The sequence below is a fragment of the Uloborus diversus genome, chromosome 9, assembly GCF_026930045.1.
Source record: "Uloborus diversus isolate 005 chromosome 9, Udiv.v.3.1, whole genome shotgun sequence".
Lineage (NCBI taxonomy): Eukaryota > Metazoa > Arthropoda > Arachnida > Araneae > Uloboridae > Uloborus > Uloborus diversus.
Genome location: NC_072739.1, coordinates 4,644,955 through 4,658,909, shown reverse-complemented (window position 1 = coordinate 4,658,909; position 13,955 = coordinate 4,644,955). Strand labels below are relative to the sequence as shown.

The window sequence follows — 13,955 nt, the reverse complement described above, 5'->3', positions numbered from 1 at the left end:
ATAAAAGACACCGGTTTGACTTGAACGACTTTTCCTCACACTGGTTTGCGAAACAACAACACCTTTAGAGATGACAGGTACTTTCTCCGTCCTTACGAAAGACCGGATTTTTTTTTATTACCTGTTGAATAACTTTCACCCGTTGACCTAGGTCTGGCCGGAACTTCTGGAGAAGAAGCTTGAAAACCTTTTTTAAAAGAGAGCAGACGATATTTTTCGCTGCATTTCAACGCTGTTGTGGTTAAAAGTGAACTCAGCAGTCTAGGGCCGTATAAAGGGCCGTAATGGTCTTGGAAAACCGTTAAATTATTTCATTTTCATCAATTTCATTACTGGATTTTTATTCCTCTTCATTTAGGCCCAGAAATGAAGTTCAAATTACTTCCTCTGTTTTTACGTAAGTAATTTTTAGCTTTTCATTTGTATTGAACACATGCATATTTTGAATCTAGTAATGAGCTTAAGCTATATTTTATGTACTGTTAGCTATTTGTGGTAAACTATTAGGTCGTTTCCTGTACTTTTTTTCAATAAACGAAAAGATGTAAATTGTAAATATTACAATTATTGTGAAGCTGTAAATGTAAATTTCTAAAGCAGATTCAATTTTCAAATTCAAGTGTGTTTTTGTCTTCCACCATAGATATTTTTTTCCCATTAAAATAATTATTACAACGGATATCAAATATAGTAGATGCAGGGGCGTGCACAGAAATTTTAGAGCCCGTCACAAAAGACTTTTTCGAGCCCCCTTCCATATCGTTTACGCCTATATTGCACCCCTAGTTTTAAAACTATTGGGCTCCCTTCAGGCTCGGGCCCGGACCAACAGGTGTCCCTTCTCCCCCTCCCCCCCTGTGCAAACCCCTGAATAGAAGCTATTAAAAATTAGTACAAAGCGTTTTAAAGTTTAAAAAAACATAAATGTATCATATTTAAATGAAAATGATAAAAGTTTTTGTAATTTGAATCAATACTTTTACTGACTACATAAAAATGTTAGTGAAAGAGGGAGAGAGTGAAGGTGTAAGTATAAAGTCTCGAATCGGGTATCAAGAATTTGCAATACAATGATTAACTTACTAACTTTCATATTCCGTTTCTGAAACACATTCTAAACGCTTATGGAAGGTTTTCAACAGGTTAATCAGTGCGAAAAGAGATTTTTTAACGCGCTTTTATTAGCTTCATCTATATGTATGTATGTATGTATGTATGTATGTATCTTGTAACGGAATCTTGCAACTCAAATTCCACCCACTTACTGCTATTGGATTCTTTTGAAATTTGGCACGCGACCTCAGACCCAACGACAATGCAATATTATATAATCAAATTAATTCATTAGCTATTAATTGCTAGTTTATTCCAATTTGAACCAATATTTTGGCATAAAAGGTTTAAAAGAAAATGATTTTTAAAAAATTTAAAAAACTCCCGCAAAAATTACTTAAAAATATCTATAAAAACCTTTGATTTTTCTGCATCTGACAAAATTTGTTCCAATGCTCCAAGGTAATTAGAACATGAGTTATAATTGTTTTTAACTTCTTTCATGCCAAAATTTAGGTGAGCCTTCAATTGGCAATTCAATGTTAACAATACTTTTATTAAAATGTACCTCAAATTTTCAAAGTAATTCGGAACTCCAGCGCTCGAATACGCTGCCTTGCGGTGATTTACAAAACTGCCGATGAAACTAAAACATTGCCACGTTGCGTTCCACGTGTGTCTGTTGACGTAAACACAGGCAGTTTGTTCTGAGTATTTATTAACGCAATCGATGTGTCTTAGTTTGCTTTCAGCTACAGAAATTATTTCGTCCCTTAGTAGTATTCTCGAGCTTCTCAAAATAATGTTAGTTTTCCTTATTTCCTTCTAAAATATGAGTTGATTGAAAATGGTGAAAGCGAAAACTGGATTAACAAACTTGGATAACGTTATACAAGGTAAAAATTTTTATTGTTTTGTATGAATTTGTAAGAATATGAGTTTTTCTTAATCTTAAATTAATTTAACTAACCATCTTTTACAGCAGCATTTAGTTGGAATGGACGGTATGCAAAATATTTTCTTGAATATATTATCGTAGAACAAAATGAATAACCGAGAAAGAATTTACTTTATTCCTTTTATTCTCAGCTGAAAGTTTTCGCCAAATTTGTTTAGGGTTATAGTATTAGTATAGTGCGAGCAAAGTAGCCTTGGCGAGATTTCGCGTTTTTAGTTAAACCATTTTTAATTTTTATCATGAGTGGAATAAAATGGTAGTAAGATTACAGAATTCGATAAGTAAAAAGAAATAATGGTCAATCAACTGAAAAGAAAACTACCACCATATATCCGTAAGAATTCTGTAGATGATTTGCATAACTTGACATAATTAAATCGTAACTCAGAAATTAGAAAAATCGAAACAGAAAAATTTTAAATTAACCGATTCGGGAATTCGAGAGAAATAACTCAGCAACAAATGCAAAACAATAAGCGCTAGCCAAGCAAGGCAAAGAAGTATCATCTTCTTTCGATAACAATTTGTACTGTCATATTGAATTTTCTAGCATTAATTGTTGTTCTTGTCAGGCCACAATTATTATTTAGTTTTATCAAGAATTGATAAATATCGAATTCAACATCGTGGAAATAGCTGCTTAGAACTACGAACTACGTAGTTTGCATTAATCTTTGACGTTTAGTAATGCTTCTTGAATTCTCATTTCTTTCTACGTGGGCCAGAATATCCACAAGACTTTGAAAATTAATTTAAAAAGAATAAAGCGAAAAATATCATACATACGAACAAAAATCACAACACTTTTAGCATTTTCTTCGTTACCACATGCGTTTGTTTTAGTTTTTAAGTCGGCCATTAGACAGTGACTGCAGTGCCCCCTATAGTTTGTTGGAGTTGCGAATATGATTTCCGCACGCATACAACGATGACTGTGATGGATTAGCTGGATTAGACAATTACTCGACAGGCAATTTATCGGTGCATTTGCATGTTTTAGAGTTGGAGAGAAAGCGTTTCGAATGCTGCCCGAGAACTTAAATCGCTTTTTTTTCCCGCAAATGTCATGAATATAAAAGATTTTGAATTATGTTGAAACGAATATTTTTTCGTAAAACAAGTTAAACTAAACAGAAAAAAATGAAAAAGAAAAATTAAATAATAGTTTACAAAATTTAAAAAAAAAAAAACATGCGTTTGTAGCAAAATGAACTAAAAGGTAAAAAATAATCTTTGGATGATAAGCAAGTATATCAAGTAATTCGCCAAACACTTAATTTTAATGTAATACAAAAAAGCGTGGAGGGCTTCTTATCAAGTTGCCTTGAATTTCTTCCATTTGTTGTCCATGCAAAAACGTAAATAGACAGAACCCCACGGTTTTTTTATAAGATAAAAATTAAGTGTTTGGTCAATCACTTTATATACTTCACTTTATATACATCCAAAGATTATTTTTTACTTTTTAGTTCATTTTGCTACAAAAGCATGTTTTTTTTTAGTTTTTCAAATTATTTTTAATATTACATTGAGCTAAAATCTGGTGCTAAGTTACTGATGTCTAGAGGCTACTTAGGACAATTATTGCATTGCCTTGATTTAAAGAGATGGTACGAGGTTTGTGACTAAGTGTAACATTGCACCATAAATATTACGCACAAACATACTACGCTTTGAAAAAAAAAACTGGCATCATAAGTTCCAATACTGTTCAAAATTATAATTTTATATCAGATTTCATTACGTTGTATATATATATATATATATATATATATATATATATATATATATATATATATATATATATATATATATATATATATATATATATATATATATATAGTTCAATTAAGTTCTTAAATTTGTATGCTAAGTTCAAAAGCAAACATACTGGCAAATATTACACTATGCCTCCTCATTTATTACACTGTAAAAAAATATTTGATTCGTTTGTAGAATACATTCAACAAATGCTTCCTCATCTTGTAATGAAAAAATTGTGGACTTCCCGGATTTTTGTTCATGTTTATCTTTTAATTACCATGTTTTTATTAACTTGGTTTGGTTTTAGTCTGTTCGGGTGAATTCTTGCAACTCAGTTTTCACCAACTTCCTGTGATTGGATTATTTTTAAATTTTGTATGTAACCTCAGACTTGGTGACATTGCAATATTCCTTATTCAAATTTATTAACTATCAATTATTAGTTTATTTCAATTTCATTAGGTTCTTGAATGTTCGGGTGGAATCTTGCAACTCAATTTTCTCTCACTTCCTGTGATCAGATTCTTTTGAAATTTCGTACGCAACCTCAGACCCGATGACAATCCAATATTCTATGAACAAATTAATCAGTTAACCATTAATTATTAATTTAATATAATTTTAATCTACATTTTTGCATAAATCCTCTGAGGCTGAAAAATCCATAGAATCCCCCAGCTTTTTCTGCATCAAATAATTTTTTTTCTAACATTCCAAAGTAATTAGAATGTGAATTATAATTGTTTTTAAACGATTTCATACAGATATGTAGGTGAGTCTGAAATTGAAAATTTAATGTTGATCACGGTCTTTGTTGAACTATGCTTTTATTAAACTGTGCCCAAATTTTTTAAAGCAATCGACATAATTATAGCAATTTGAATATGCAAGAGATATTACAAAATTGGTGAAATTTTATTGTAAATGCCGGAAAAATCAAGTTCTTTAGCAGAAAAATAAATGTATGATATTTTTATATTACCATTTTAAAAATATTCCACTTGCTGAGCTTATGTTGTTGATAGAAATTTAAATAAAGCTAGATGTGTATTTTTAAGGTTACAATGTTATTTATGATGCAGTTTCTTGTTTAAGCTTATTTTATCGACTGAATCAATTTACCAAACTCCGTCATCGTCAGTTTTGAACCGTCTGATCGAAGTATTTAAAATTGAATAGAACATTTCAGACACACAATGCTAAAAAGCAGAAAATAATTAATGAAATAAAAGAGTTTTAATGTATCATGTTTTTAAAATAAACTAAAAAGTATAAAATAATTTTTCTACGCTTCATGTAGATTTAAAGCCCCAAATAGTTTCAAAATTTCTTACACATTGACAGGAAAATTTGTAATTGTGAGTTTTTAATAGCTATCAAAATACTTCCTATCTTTAAATGGAAAAATATGGGACACATGCACTACATAAGTGAAGAAAAGCTATCAACGAAAAAACTTCCACCTCAGTTTATACTATTTGCAGAGCGATAAAATTGTTAGTTAAATTATAAAGTCATGAATTGTTTGTTGTCTGCGCCCCATATTTTTCCTTTTAAAGCTCACAAGCATTTTGATAGCAAATAAAAATTCACAATAACCAATTTTCCAGACAATTTGTAAGAAATTCTTAAAATAAAATTCACATTTAAAAAAAATGCATTTCATGAATTTATGTCATACATTCATCTATATATATATAAATGAATGTTTGTCTGTATGTCATCCATGAACTCAAAAACTACCCAGCAGATTTGGCTGAAACTTTCACCGTTTGTTATTTTTGGTACTGGGAATGTTTATAGACCAGTTCGAAAAAAATCCGATCGATAGTTCCTTTTTTATTCCAATTTAAGTCACAATCCATTGGATAAATACGAATAAAATTATCGGCTGCAGAAATTAATTCGCGTGAAAGATCTCATTGATAAGAAGTTAGCTGTTGCCATTTTTCTTGAGTTTGAACAAATAAATTCTTTCTTTATTGTTTTATGGCTTTTCATGCAACGGGGGGATTTAAAACTTTTTCTATTTGATATTTTTAGCGATTGATTGATCTTGCAAACTGCGTGAGTACAAAATTTGAGTATAGGCACGGCTTCACTTGATACCTGGACCGATTATTATGAAAATTGCTATATATATATATGTATTTTTCCACGGAGAAGGTGCATAATATGCTCATTGAAGCCACTCGCCACCAGGTGGCACTGCAGAGTAGCAACTTCTGCCCCGTTCAACCGATTGTCATGAAAATCAGTATAATGATGTATTTTTTTGTTGGCGTAGCAACGCGCGTCGGGTACAGCTAGTGAAGATATAAAAATTAATTGCACTTAGCAAGTAACCTTATTTCTGAAATGTATAGCTTATTCCAAACCATTATCGATGAAGGATGGCAGAAAACCCTTTTTTTTTTTTTTTTTTTTTTTTGAGCCATCACGATTGTTTATTGTTCTCACTTGACTGTTCTGATGTGCTATCATTTTATTTTCCCGCCAGCACCCTCTGCAGCATCACCGTCGACCGGCTCCTCACGATGCTGCTCCTATAGCGAAAACCGACTCCAGGTTGCATCCATATCCTACACACACGCGCATACATACACAACTACACACACAAACACATACACCTACCTACACAAACACATACACCTACCTACACAAACACATACACCTACCTACACAAGCACATACACACACGCATACATACAGACACCTACACATACACACTCAGACACACAACTACCCACACTCATGCCTGCACACAGACACAAACACACATGCCTACACACACAAACACATACACATACACACATGCCTACACACACAAACACATACACATACACACACACAAACACATACACATACACACATGCCTACACACACAAACACATACACATACACACACACAAACACATACACACATGCATACATACAGACACCTACACATACACACTCATACACACAACTACCCACACACTCATGCCTGCACACAGACACAAACACACATGCCTGCACACACATACACATCCCCCACCACACACAAACACTCATACCCCCCCCCCCACACACAAACACACACGCCTACATAAGTACACACACACACTCGTGATTGCGAAAAACATAACTTAAATTTTGTTATCTTGAATTCAATTTTTTTTTTTTTTTTTTGTTTCTTCAAGTTGCAGGTCCCTTAAATAAATTGGTGATTTAATTTTTATTGGAAAATGACAACTGGAGCATACATTTTATGCGACAAAAGTAACAGAACAATGGAGCCTATTCACGGTTTGTCAACGATATCTTCAGCTGTCGGTCTGCAGGTATTTTGATTAACTACGCAGTGTTAATGCTAAAAAAAAAAAAAAAACTCGTTTTATTTAATGATTACTGGACATCATACACATCATGAACATGCTTAGGGCTTATACAGACTTATGACTGCATGAAAAATGCTGAGAAAAGAAAAAATAAAAAGAGAATTTGAGTTTCCACCATGTTTGTGATGAGGAACCAAAGAGACCATAAAAATAACCTTAATAGACCTTAAAACCATGAAAATACGATTATAAAGAGAGTATTTCGTATTAAATGAATCGTTCATCATTCTTTTACGATGTTTCTTTGTTAAAAACTTCCAAAAAATCTATTTCTAAATAGAAAGAAGAGTTTATAAGCCGCATAAAAGTAAATGTCATTGTACGCCATAGTACCCGATTTTCGTCTGCTACAGTACCCACAATGCATTGCAGTGACGTTTTATTCCTGCAGTGACGTCAGGTGAATAGGGTCCATTGAGACAGTGCGAAGCAAAGGGATGCAAGTGCCAACATTAAAATTTTGGTGATACAAGCAATAGAGGGACCAGGGCCGATCCTAGCAGGTGTGCAAAGTGTGCGCCGCACAAGGGCGGCCAAAGCAAGGGGCGGCCGCAGGCCGCATCATATAGTTCTCATAATCAAGTAAAATTCTTCAAGAATTTCTCACAAAATAACTTATAATAAGTAGAATAAATATGCTGATTTTTAAATGTTCAGTTGTCAAAGTATGTGTCGATTTCCAGACAGCATAGCATAGTTTAAGAAAAATAGAATGTTTGGGAACATTATGTTGGTTCATATTTGGTTGCAACGTTTGTGACAGAACCGGTAATCAGGCATGGATACAGGGGAGGGGAAAGGCCCCCTTCTGAAGCATGAAATGGTGCCGTCTAAAAGGAGTACCGAGGGCGGCCACGAATGTTTACCTCCCAAGCTTTTATAGACCTAAACCATGAAGACATATTTTATTTATTGAAAAAAAAAAGATTACATACTCTCGCAAGCATTTAAACAACAAACTATGTAACAAACTCTGTGTTTAACAATCCTGGATGCGTGGAGAGAAAGTGGAAAATTGCGACTCCCTTGAGAGTAACATATATGAATGACGAACTAAAATATTGTACTTTTCCCCCTTTACGACGATTTTTCTGATTAAAATCTTGAATGATCTGCCCGGTTTCAGATCAGGTAGGAGGACAGGGCCCTTGCCCCGGGAAGCAAATTTAAATGTAGCTCCAAAACGAAGATCCAAAAGGATGCCATGACCTCCTTGACGAAAAGAAGGCCTGAAATTGCGTTTCTAGGCAGGGCCGTCCGAAGAGCTGACGGAGCCCGGGGCGAAAGTTTCCTGGCGCCCCCCCCCCCCCCATAAACACACAGAAAAATCAAGTTAGTTATAACATCAAAACATAATACATACTTGATTTTTCGACATATTAATAAACAGAACAATCAAAGGGCTATGCATAATAACACAAATTAAATCACAAGCAATAAATCTGTTTTTAATATTTGTGAAACATTAATGCAGCAAAAACTTTTCGAAAAATGGAAAAATTAAAAATCCAAATATTTATTTACGAAAATGTTATCCCACAAGATGAAAAAACAATTAAAATTGAATTGGTTATTCATATTGATCAAACTAAGAATATGAATGAATTATTTGCTGATTATAAATAGAAAATGTATTTATTGAAGTAAATTACATCAAAATTAAATTTCATTCTGGACTCATTCAATGATTCTTTTCAAGAGTTTTTTTTTTGGTTTTACTTCTACCAATTTAATACCAGCTTTCTTATATGTTATAAACAAAGATGTTATTCTTTTGCATCAAATATTTGTAAGTTTTAGGGAGAAGCCCACAAATACTCAACAACATCGAAAATCGCTCAGAATTGCGTTTTTGGAGCTCTAATTTCGAAAAATCACTGGCCCTAATATTACAAAATACGGCCTTACAAATTGCTTTTAAGATTTGAGTTTAAGAAAATATTCGTGCACGGACCCTCCCCTTGCCGCCTTTCTTTCATATCACAAGCAATGGGTTTTTCAAACGACACTTACGAAAATTCAACTGGGTTAGCCCCTGAAAGTAAAACATTGCTTAAGTTTTTTGAACCATAATTTTGAACAAATTTCTTGGGAAATGCTCCGGATCCTACTATCCATAAAATTTTCAAAGTTTGTCGAGTTGCGTTTTTGAAACTTCAATTTTGAAAACTTGCAAAGGTAGTATTAATTGATTTCAATCTTTTTTTCCAAAAAAATCAATCGGAAACAGTCTCTGAGCTTCCTCCCTTACCCTAACGTCAATAAACATGGCCTATAATCGCGTTTTAAGACTAAAATTGCGTTTTTAAAGCTAAAAGTTTCAAAATTTTGACCGGACACCTTCAATCCGATCAACAATTTTTTTTTTCACTGTGCCCCCTTAAAACTTTTTTCTGGTTACGTTACTGCATGCAGGGGCAGAATTCAAGCAATTTTGGTGAGAACCAGACAAATGAGAAGTGTCTTTTGTTTGATTCTAAACAGTTATATTCTCAGAAATTGTATTTGCTTCAATGATGCAACGGAAACGAATGTTTTGGAGACTGAGCCTAAAAGGAAGGGGCGCCGCAAGACGCCCTTAATTTTATACAATCGGGGCTATTTTATACGAAGAGGGACGCCGCAAGGCGCCCCTCATTTCGTGCGAATGTCGTCAAGTTCCGTCGAAACGAGGGGCGCCTTGCGGCGCCCCCTCATTTTGTGGCACCCGAGGCGATTGCCCCGCTCGCCCCCCCCTTTGGGACGGCCCTGTTTCTAGGATTTTACTTTCGGAAAATTTCGCTGGTTGAACCATCGATCTTAAGGACCTGATTCACCTCTTCCACCTTAACTTAATCAAACATAGCCTAAAAAATGTTGGCTCCAAAATCCAAAACGTGTTTTTAGACAACAGCCCTTCCTGTCATCAAACGTCATATAAAATTGCCTTGGCATTTTTCGAAATTTTTGCAATGGAGGACCCCGAAATCCATTCGCAAGCATTACTACCAAAGACAGTCCCAATTAGCGTCTTTAGAGAAGCCCCTAATTCCACCCCCTTTCACTTTAGGTATTGAAAAACAAACTAAAATTGCGTTTTTCAAACATCAATTTCAAGAACTTTTGGGGAAAGACCCCGGATCCCCCTTTTCTCCAACGCAATCACTATACCTGAAAATTTCGTTTTTAGACGGTTCCGTGGAGCCGCAGCATCCTGCCTAAACTAGCCGGAAATTGACTTCAGTTTCAAAAACATAGTTCGTGAGGGCACATTAAACCCCCGCCCGCTCTTAGTCCCATCGTTATCAAACAATGCTTAAAATACGATTTTGGGACTTATATTTCCAAAGAATTCCGAAGGAGAACTGCCAGGCATATGTAACTTTTAACGGCGTAAGGCATATTCATCAATCGTCGAGATGAGGTGTACAAAAGTCTATAGTTATGTTTTTCAGATATTAATGTTCAAAAATATCCGAATGATCCGTAGAAGCTTCCCAGTTTTGTTAACGTCACCAAAGATAATATAAAATTGCGATTTTAGAAATATCCGTAAGAGCCCCAAAATCCCTCCTTCCCAAAAATTGCCAATAATGGATTTCAGTTCCGAAAATAGTTTTGGTTCGGAATTTTTTCACATTTCCCCTATTGTTTTCAAATCTATCCAAAAACGGTTCAAAAATCTTACTAAAATTAATTACGAACATTTTAAATTTGGTTTTAAATATGAGATAGCAACAGATTAAAATTAGAAATCAAAATTTTCTTTGATTTAGTTTTTAGGCCTCGGTAAAGATTGAATTTTGCTTCTTAATTATTAATGGATTCGGTGTCTGATTTTTCTGTCCCTTTTCAGGACCAAATTTTTAACCTCAGAACAGTGTACTAGAATTGCAGCATCACTTCTAATACAAAGTCGTACCCTCAACCTAAATAAAAATGTACAATACTAAGTTGTTTGCGCCTAACGTAAAATATCCGCAAAAGACGAATTTCTGTACTAATATTCCAATCATTTTTGAAGTACACAACGTGTTTTACATTTATGTTAAATAAATATTTCCAAACCAATAAATATTCAAGTGTCATTTTTCTCTTAAGAATATCAGTTAGTCATATCCGTAGTTTCATATAATATATCACGAAATCGTCGTGAAAATGTTCTAATCGCATTCATTAATTTGGTGGGACTCTCGCTCAGCCTAAATATACACAAGCAACACGAAATCATAAAACAGAAAGCCCAAAAAGTATACACAAGCAACACGAAATCTTAAAACAGAAAGCCCAAAAAGCTAAGTCCGCGCGCAAGCGCAGTTGAAATGGCAAATTTGTGATAACCGGGATTTAACGTCTAGTCTAAATTTGTGTTTTAAACTTATATTTTGAAATATTTCGATGAGAGACGATTGAATTTCCCTACCTCTTGCAACGTCAACAAAGGTAACCCAAAATTGCGGGTTTAAAATTTCAGTTTCGGAGATTTTTCAAGAAGAACGCCGATCCTTCCTAAGCTTTGGTCTTAAAAAATAGCTTCAAATTGATTTGAATTTTTAAAGAATTTTAGGAAAGAACTGCAACATTACTTTCACCTAAAGTCTCGAAAAAAGTTCCTAAAACTGCAATATTTGACGTCAATTTCGAAAATTTCTCCATGCATCTTGAATATACTTGACTCTTTTGTCCTTGCAACCAAACACAACTAAAGATTAACTAAAAATATTTTTCATACGCCAATTTCGAAACTTTTCTTGGAGCAATCCTCCTCTCCTGAAACCCTGACACCTCCCCTCACGCTTCCGCTTCCTACGTCCCTTCTCTGATGTCACCGAAGAAAGACTATAAAATAGGTTTTTACGACTAGTAAATTTTGGTATTTATTACTTTCATCAAAGATATAAATTGTACCTAAGGAGTTTCTTACTATAAAAAATTTCTTCCTTTTTATAAGATCATTCTTCTGTTTCCTCCCCCCCCCCCCTTTTTTAATTCGAACTTGGCATAGAAATTTAAAGAAAGATTTATATAGACGTTAAAGATTAGTCAAAATATGCAAATTACTCTTGAGGGGCGGCACATTAGGTCTTTGCACATGGGCGGCCGACACCCTAGGATCGGCCCTGAGAGGGACCTCTCCTCTGTTTTGGGGCTAGAGATTGTACTGGTAGTCCTGGAAGGTGCTGCTACAGAGCATGATTTAGAAAAAAAATGTCAATGAAAGCGTACGTAGGATATGAACTTTACATGCGCTTTACTCAAAACTTTAAAAAGTCTACTTACATCCCTTTGCTTTTCGCTGCCAATTAGAGACGGATGTGCACCGCAACGAAAACTAATATCGTGCTCATAAATTGATGTATCGCCACAGATGTCTAGAAGGGGTGATGGTACAGTCGGACCCCGAATTAACGAGTTCGTCGAAACTTAAACTTTTATACGTTAATCGGGGTTATTCGTAATATCGGGGTGAGAAAAAAATGCACTTACCTTATCTAAAAGCTCTAATAAACAACTGCACAAAAATATCCATGATTAGTAAGGGTACACTTTTTATTCAGCATTTCGTGACTAATTACACACTAGTTAATTTTAAATTTTAAAATGCTGAGTTGTAGATGTTTGACAATTTCCTTAATACTTGACTCGAAATAGATCTCTTTTGACTTTATGGAGAGAAGAAAATACTGTGTCATTTACAGCCTGCTGCATGAAAGATGTTTTTTACAGTTTGCAGGCCATATGTAAAGGATTAGAAAAAGTAAGTTTTACAAACTCAAATTAACAGGAAAAAAATTATTTTGGCTGTTAAAATAATTCGTAAATTCGGGGTTTATTATCCTGTAAATAGGGGTTTTTGCCTTTATTTTAGTCGGGGTTGGAAAAGAAAAATTCGCTAAACCGTAAAATTCATTAAATAGAGTGTCGTTAAACCGGGGTAAGACAGTATCTGTTAAAAAAATCCTCAGTACTAGGCGATCATCATTGCCCATAAGAGTACGACGATAACTGTATTAATCATTAATAGTAATGGTACCACACCAATTAATCTCCACCACTACAACTTAGGCATAAGACTGAAACGGAAGTAAATTTTCTCCAGTCTCCTGCACCCGTAATGGCTGAAGTATTGAAAAGGATATAAACTTTGTTCATTTAATTGGTGAAATGAGCTTGGATTGTGTTTCTTCGATTACCTATTTTACACACATGCATTTTTTTTCCCCAGTGTTTTCTGCAACTGCAGTACATAACGTAATAGCTGAAGTGCGTTTCACTGCTGTGCGTTCCCGTACCTCATGCTCTGCAGATTGCGAGGAGTGTGTGTTGGTCACTTCTTGTCCAGTGATGTTGGCCAACATCCGAAAAAGGCGCGGAAACCCTAAGGTCTGTGGATGGTCCAGTACAGAAGTGCCAATGGTCTGCTGTCCTAGGCGCAGAACGACGACTTCGACTACAGAAACACCACCACCAACAACAACAACAACAGCGCCACGTCCTAAACACATCAGTCGCATCAGCCCGAAAGGTGGGTGAAACTCGGAAAGTTGCTTACTTTTAAAAATGGAACTAAATTTAATTTTTAAAAACCCCGACTAAGTCGCAAATGCAGAATCAAGAGGGGAAATTGAAAATCCTTTTAAAAACCTTACTACTAAAATAAAATACAAGTATTTTATTAAATAGAAACTGGCATCAGATAAAAATTTTAAATCATCGTGTCTTCTTTCCCTGTCGGCCAACAATGAATTCTGCTACCAATCGTGAGAATGAAGGTTTAGCTAAGCCATATTTAAAATATGAATTTAAAAACCGTTATAATT

At 34.5% G+C, this 13,955-nt stretch overlaps 1 protein-coding gene across 1 annotated transcript in view; it reads left to right on the top strand.

Annotated features, from left to right (window-relative positions):
• Positions 1-213: 213 nt before the first annotated feature.
• Positions 214-13,955, top strand: part of LOC129229527 (clotting factor B-like) — a 31,107-nt gene continuing 17,365 nt past the window's right edge. Inside the window, exons 1-2 of the mRNA XM_054863847.1 lie at positions 214-397; positions 13,361-13,660. Of these exons, the coding sequence (XP_054719822.1) occupies positions 367-397; positions 13,361-13,660 (331 nt within the window). The 5' untranslated portion in view covers positions 214-366. The remainder of the gene's footprint in view (positions 398-13,360; positions 13,661-13,955) is intronic.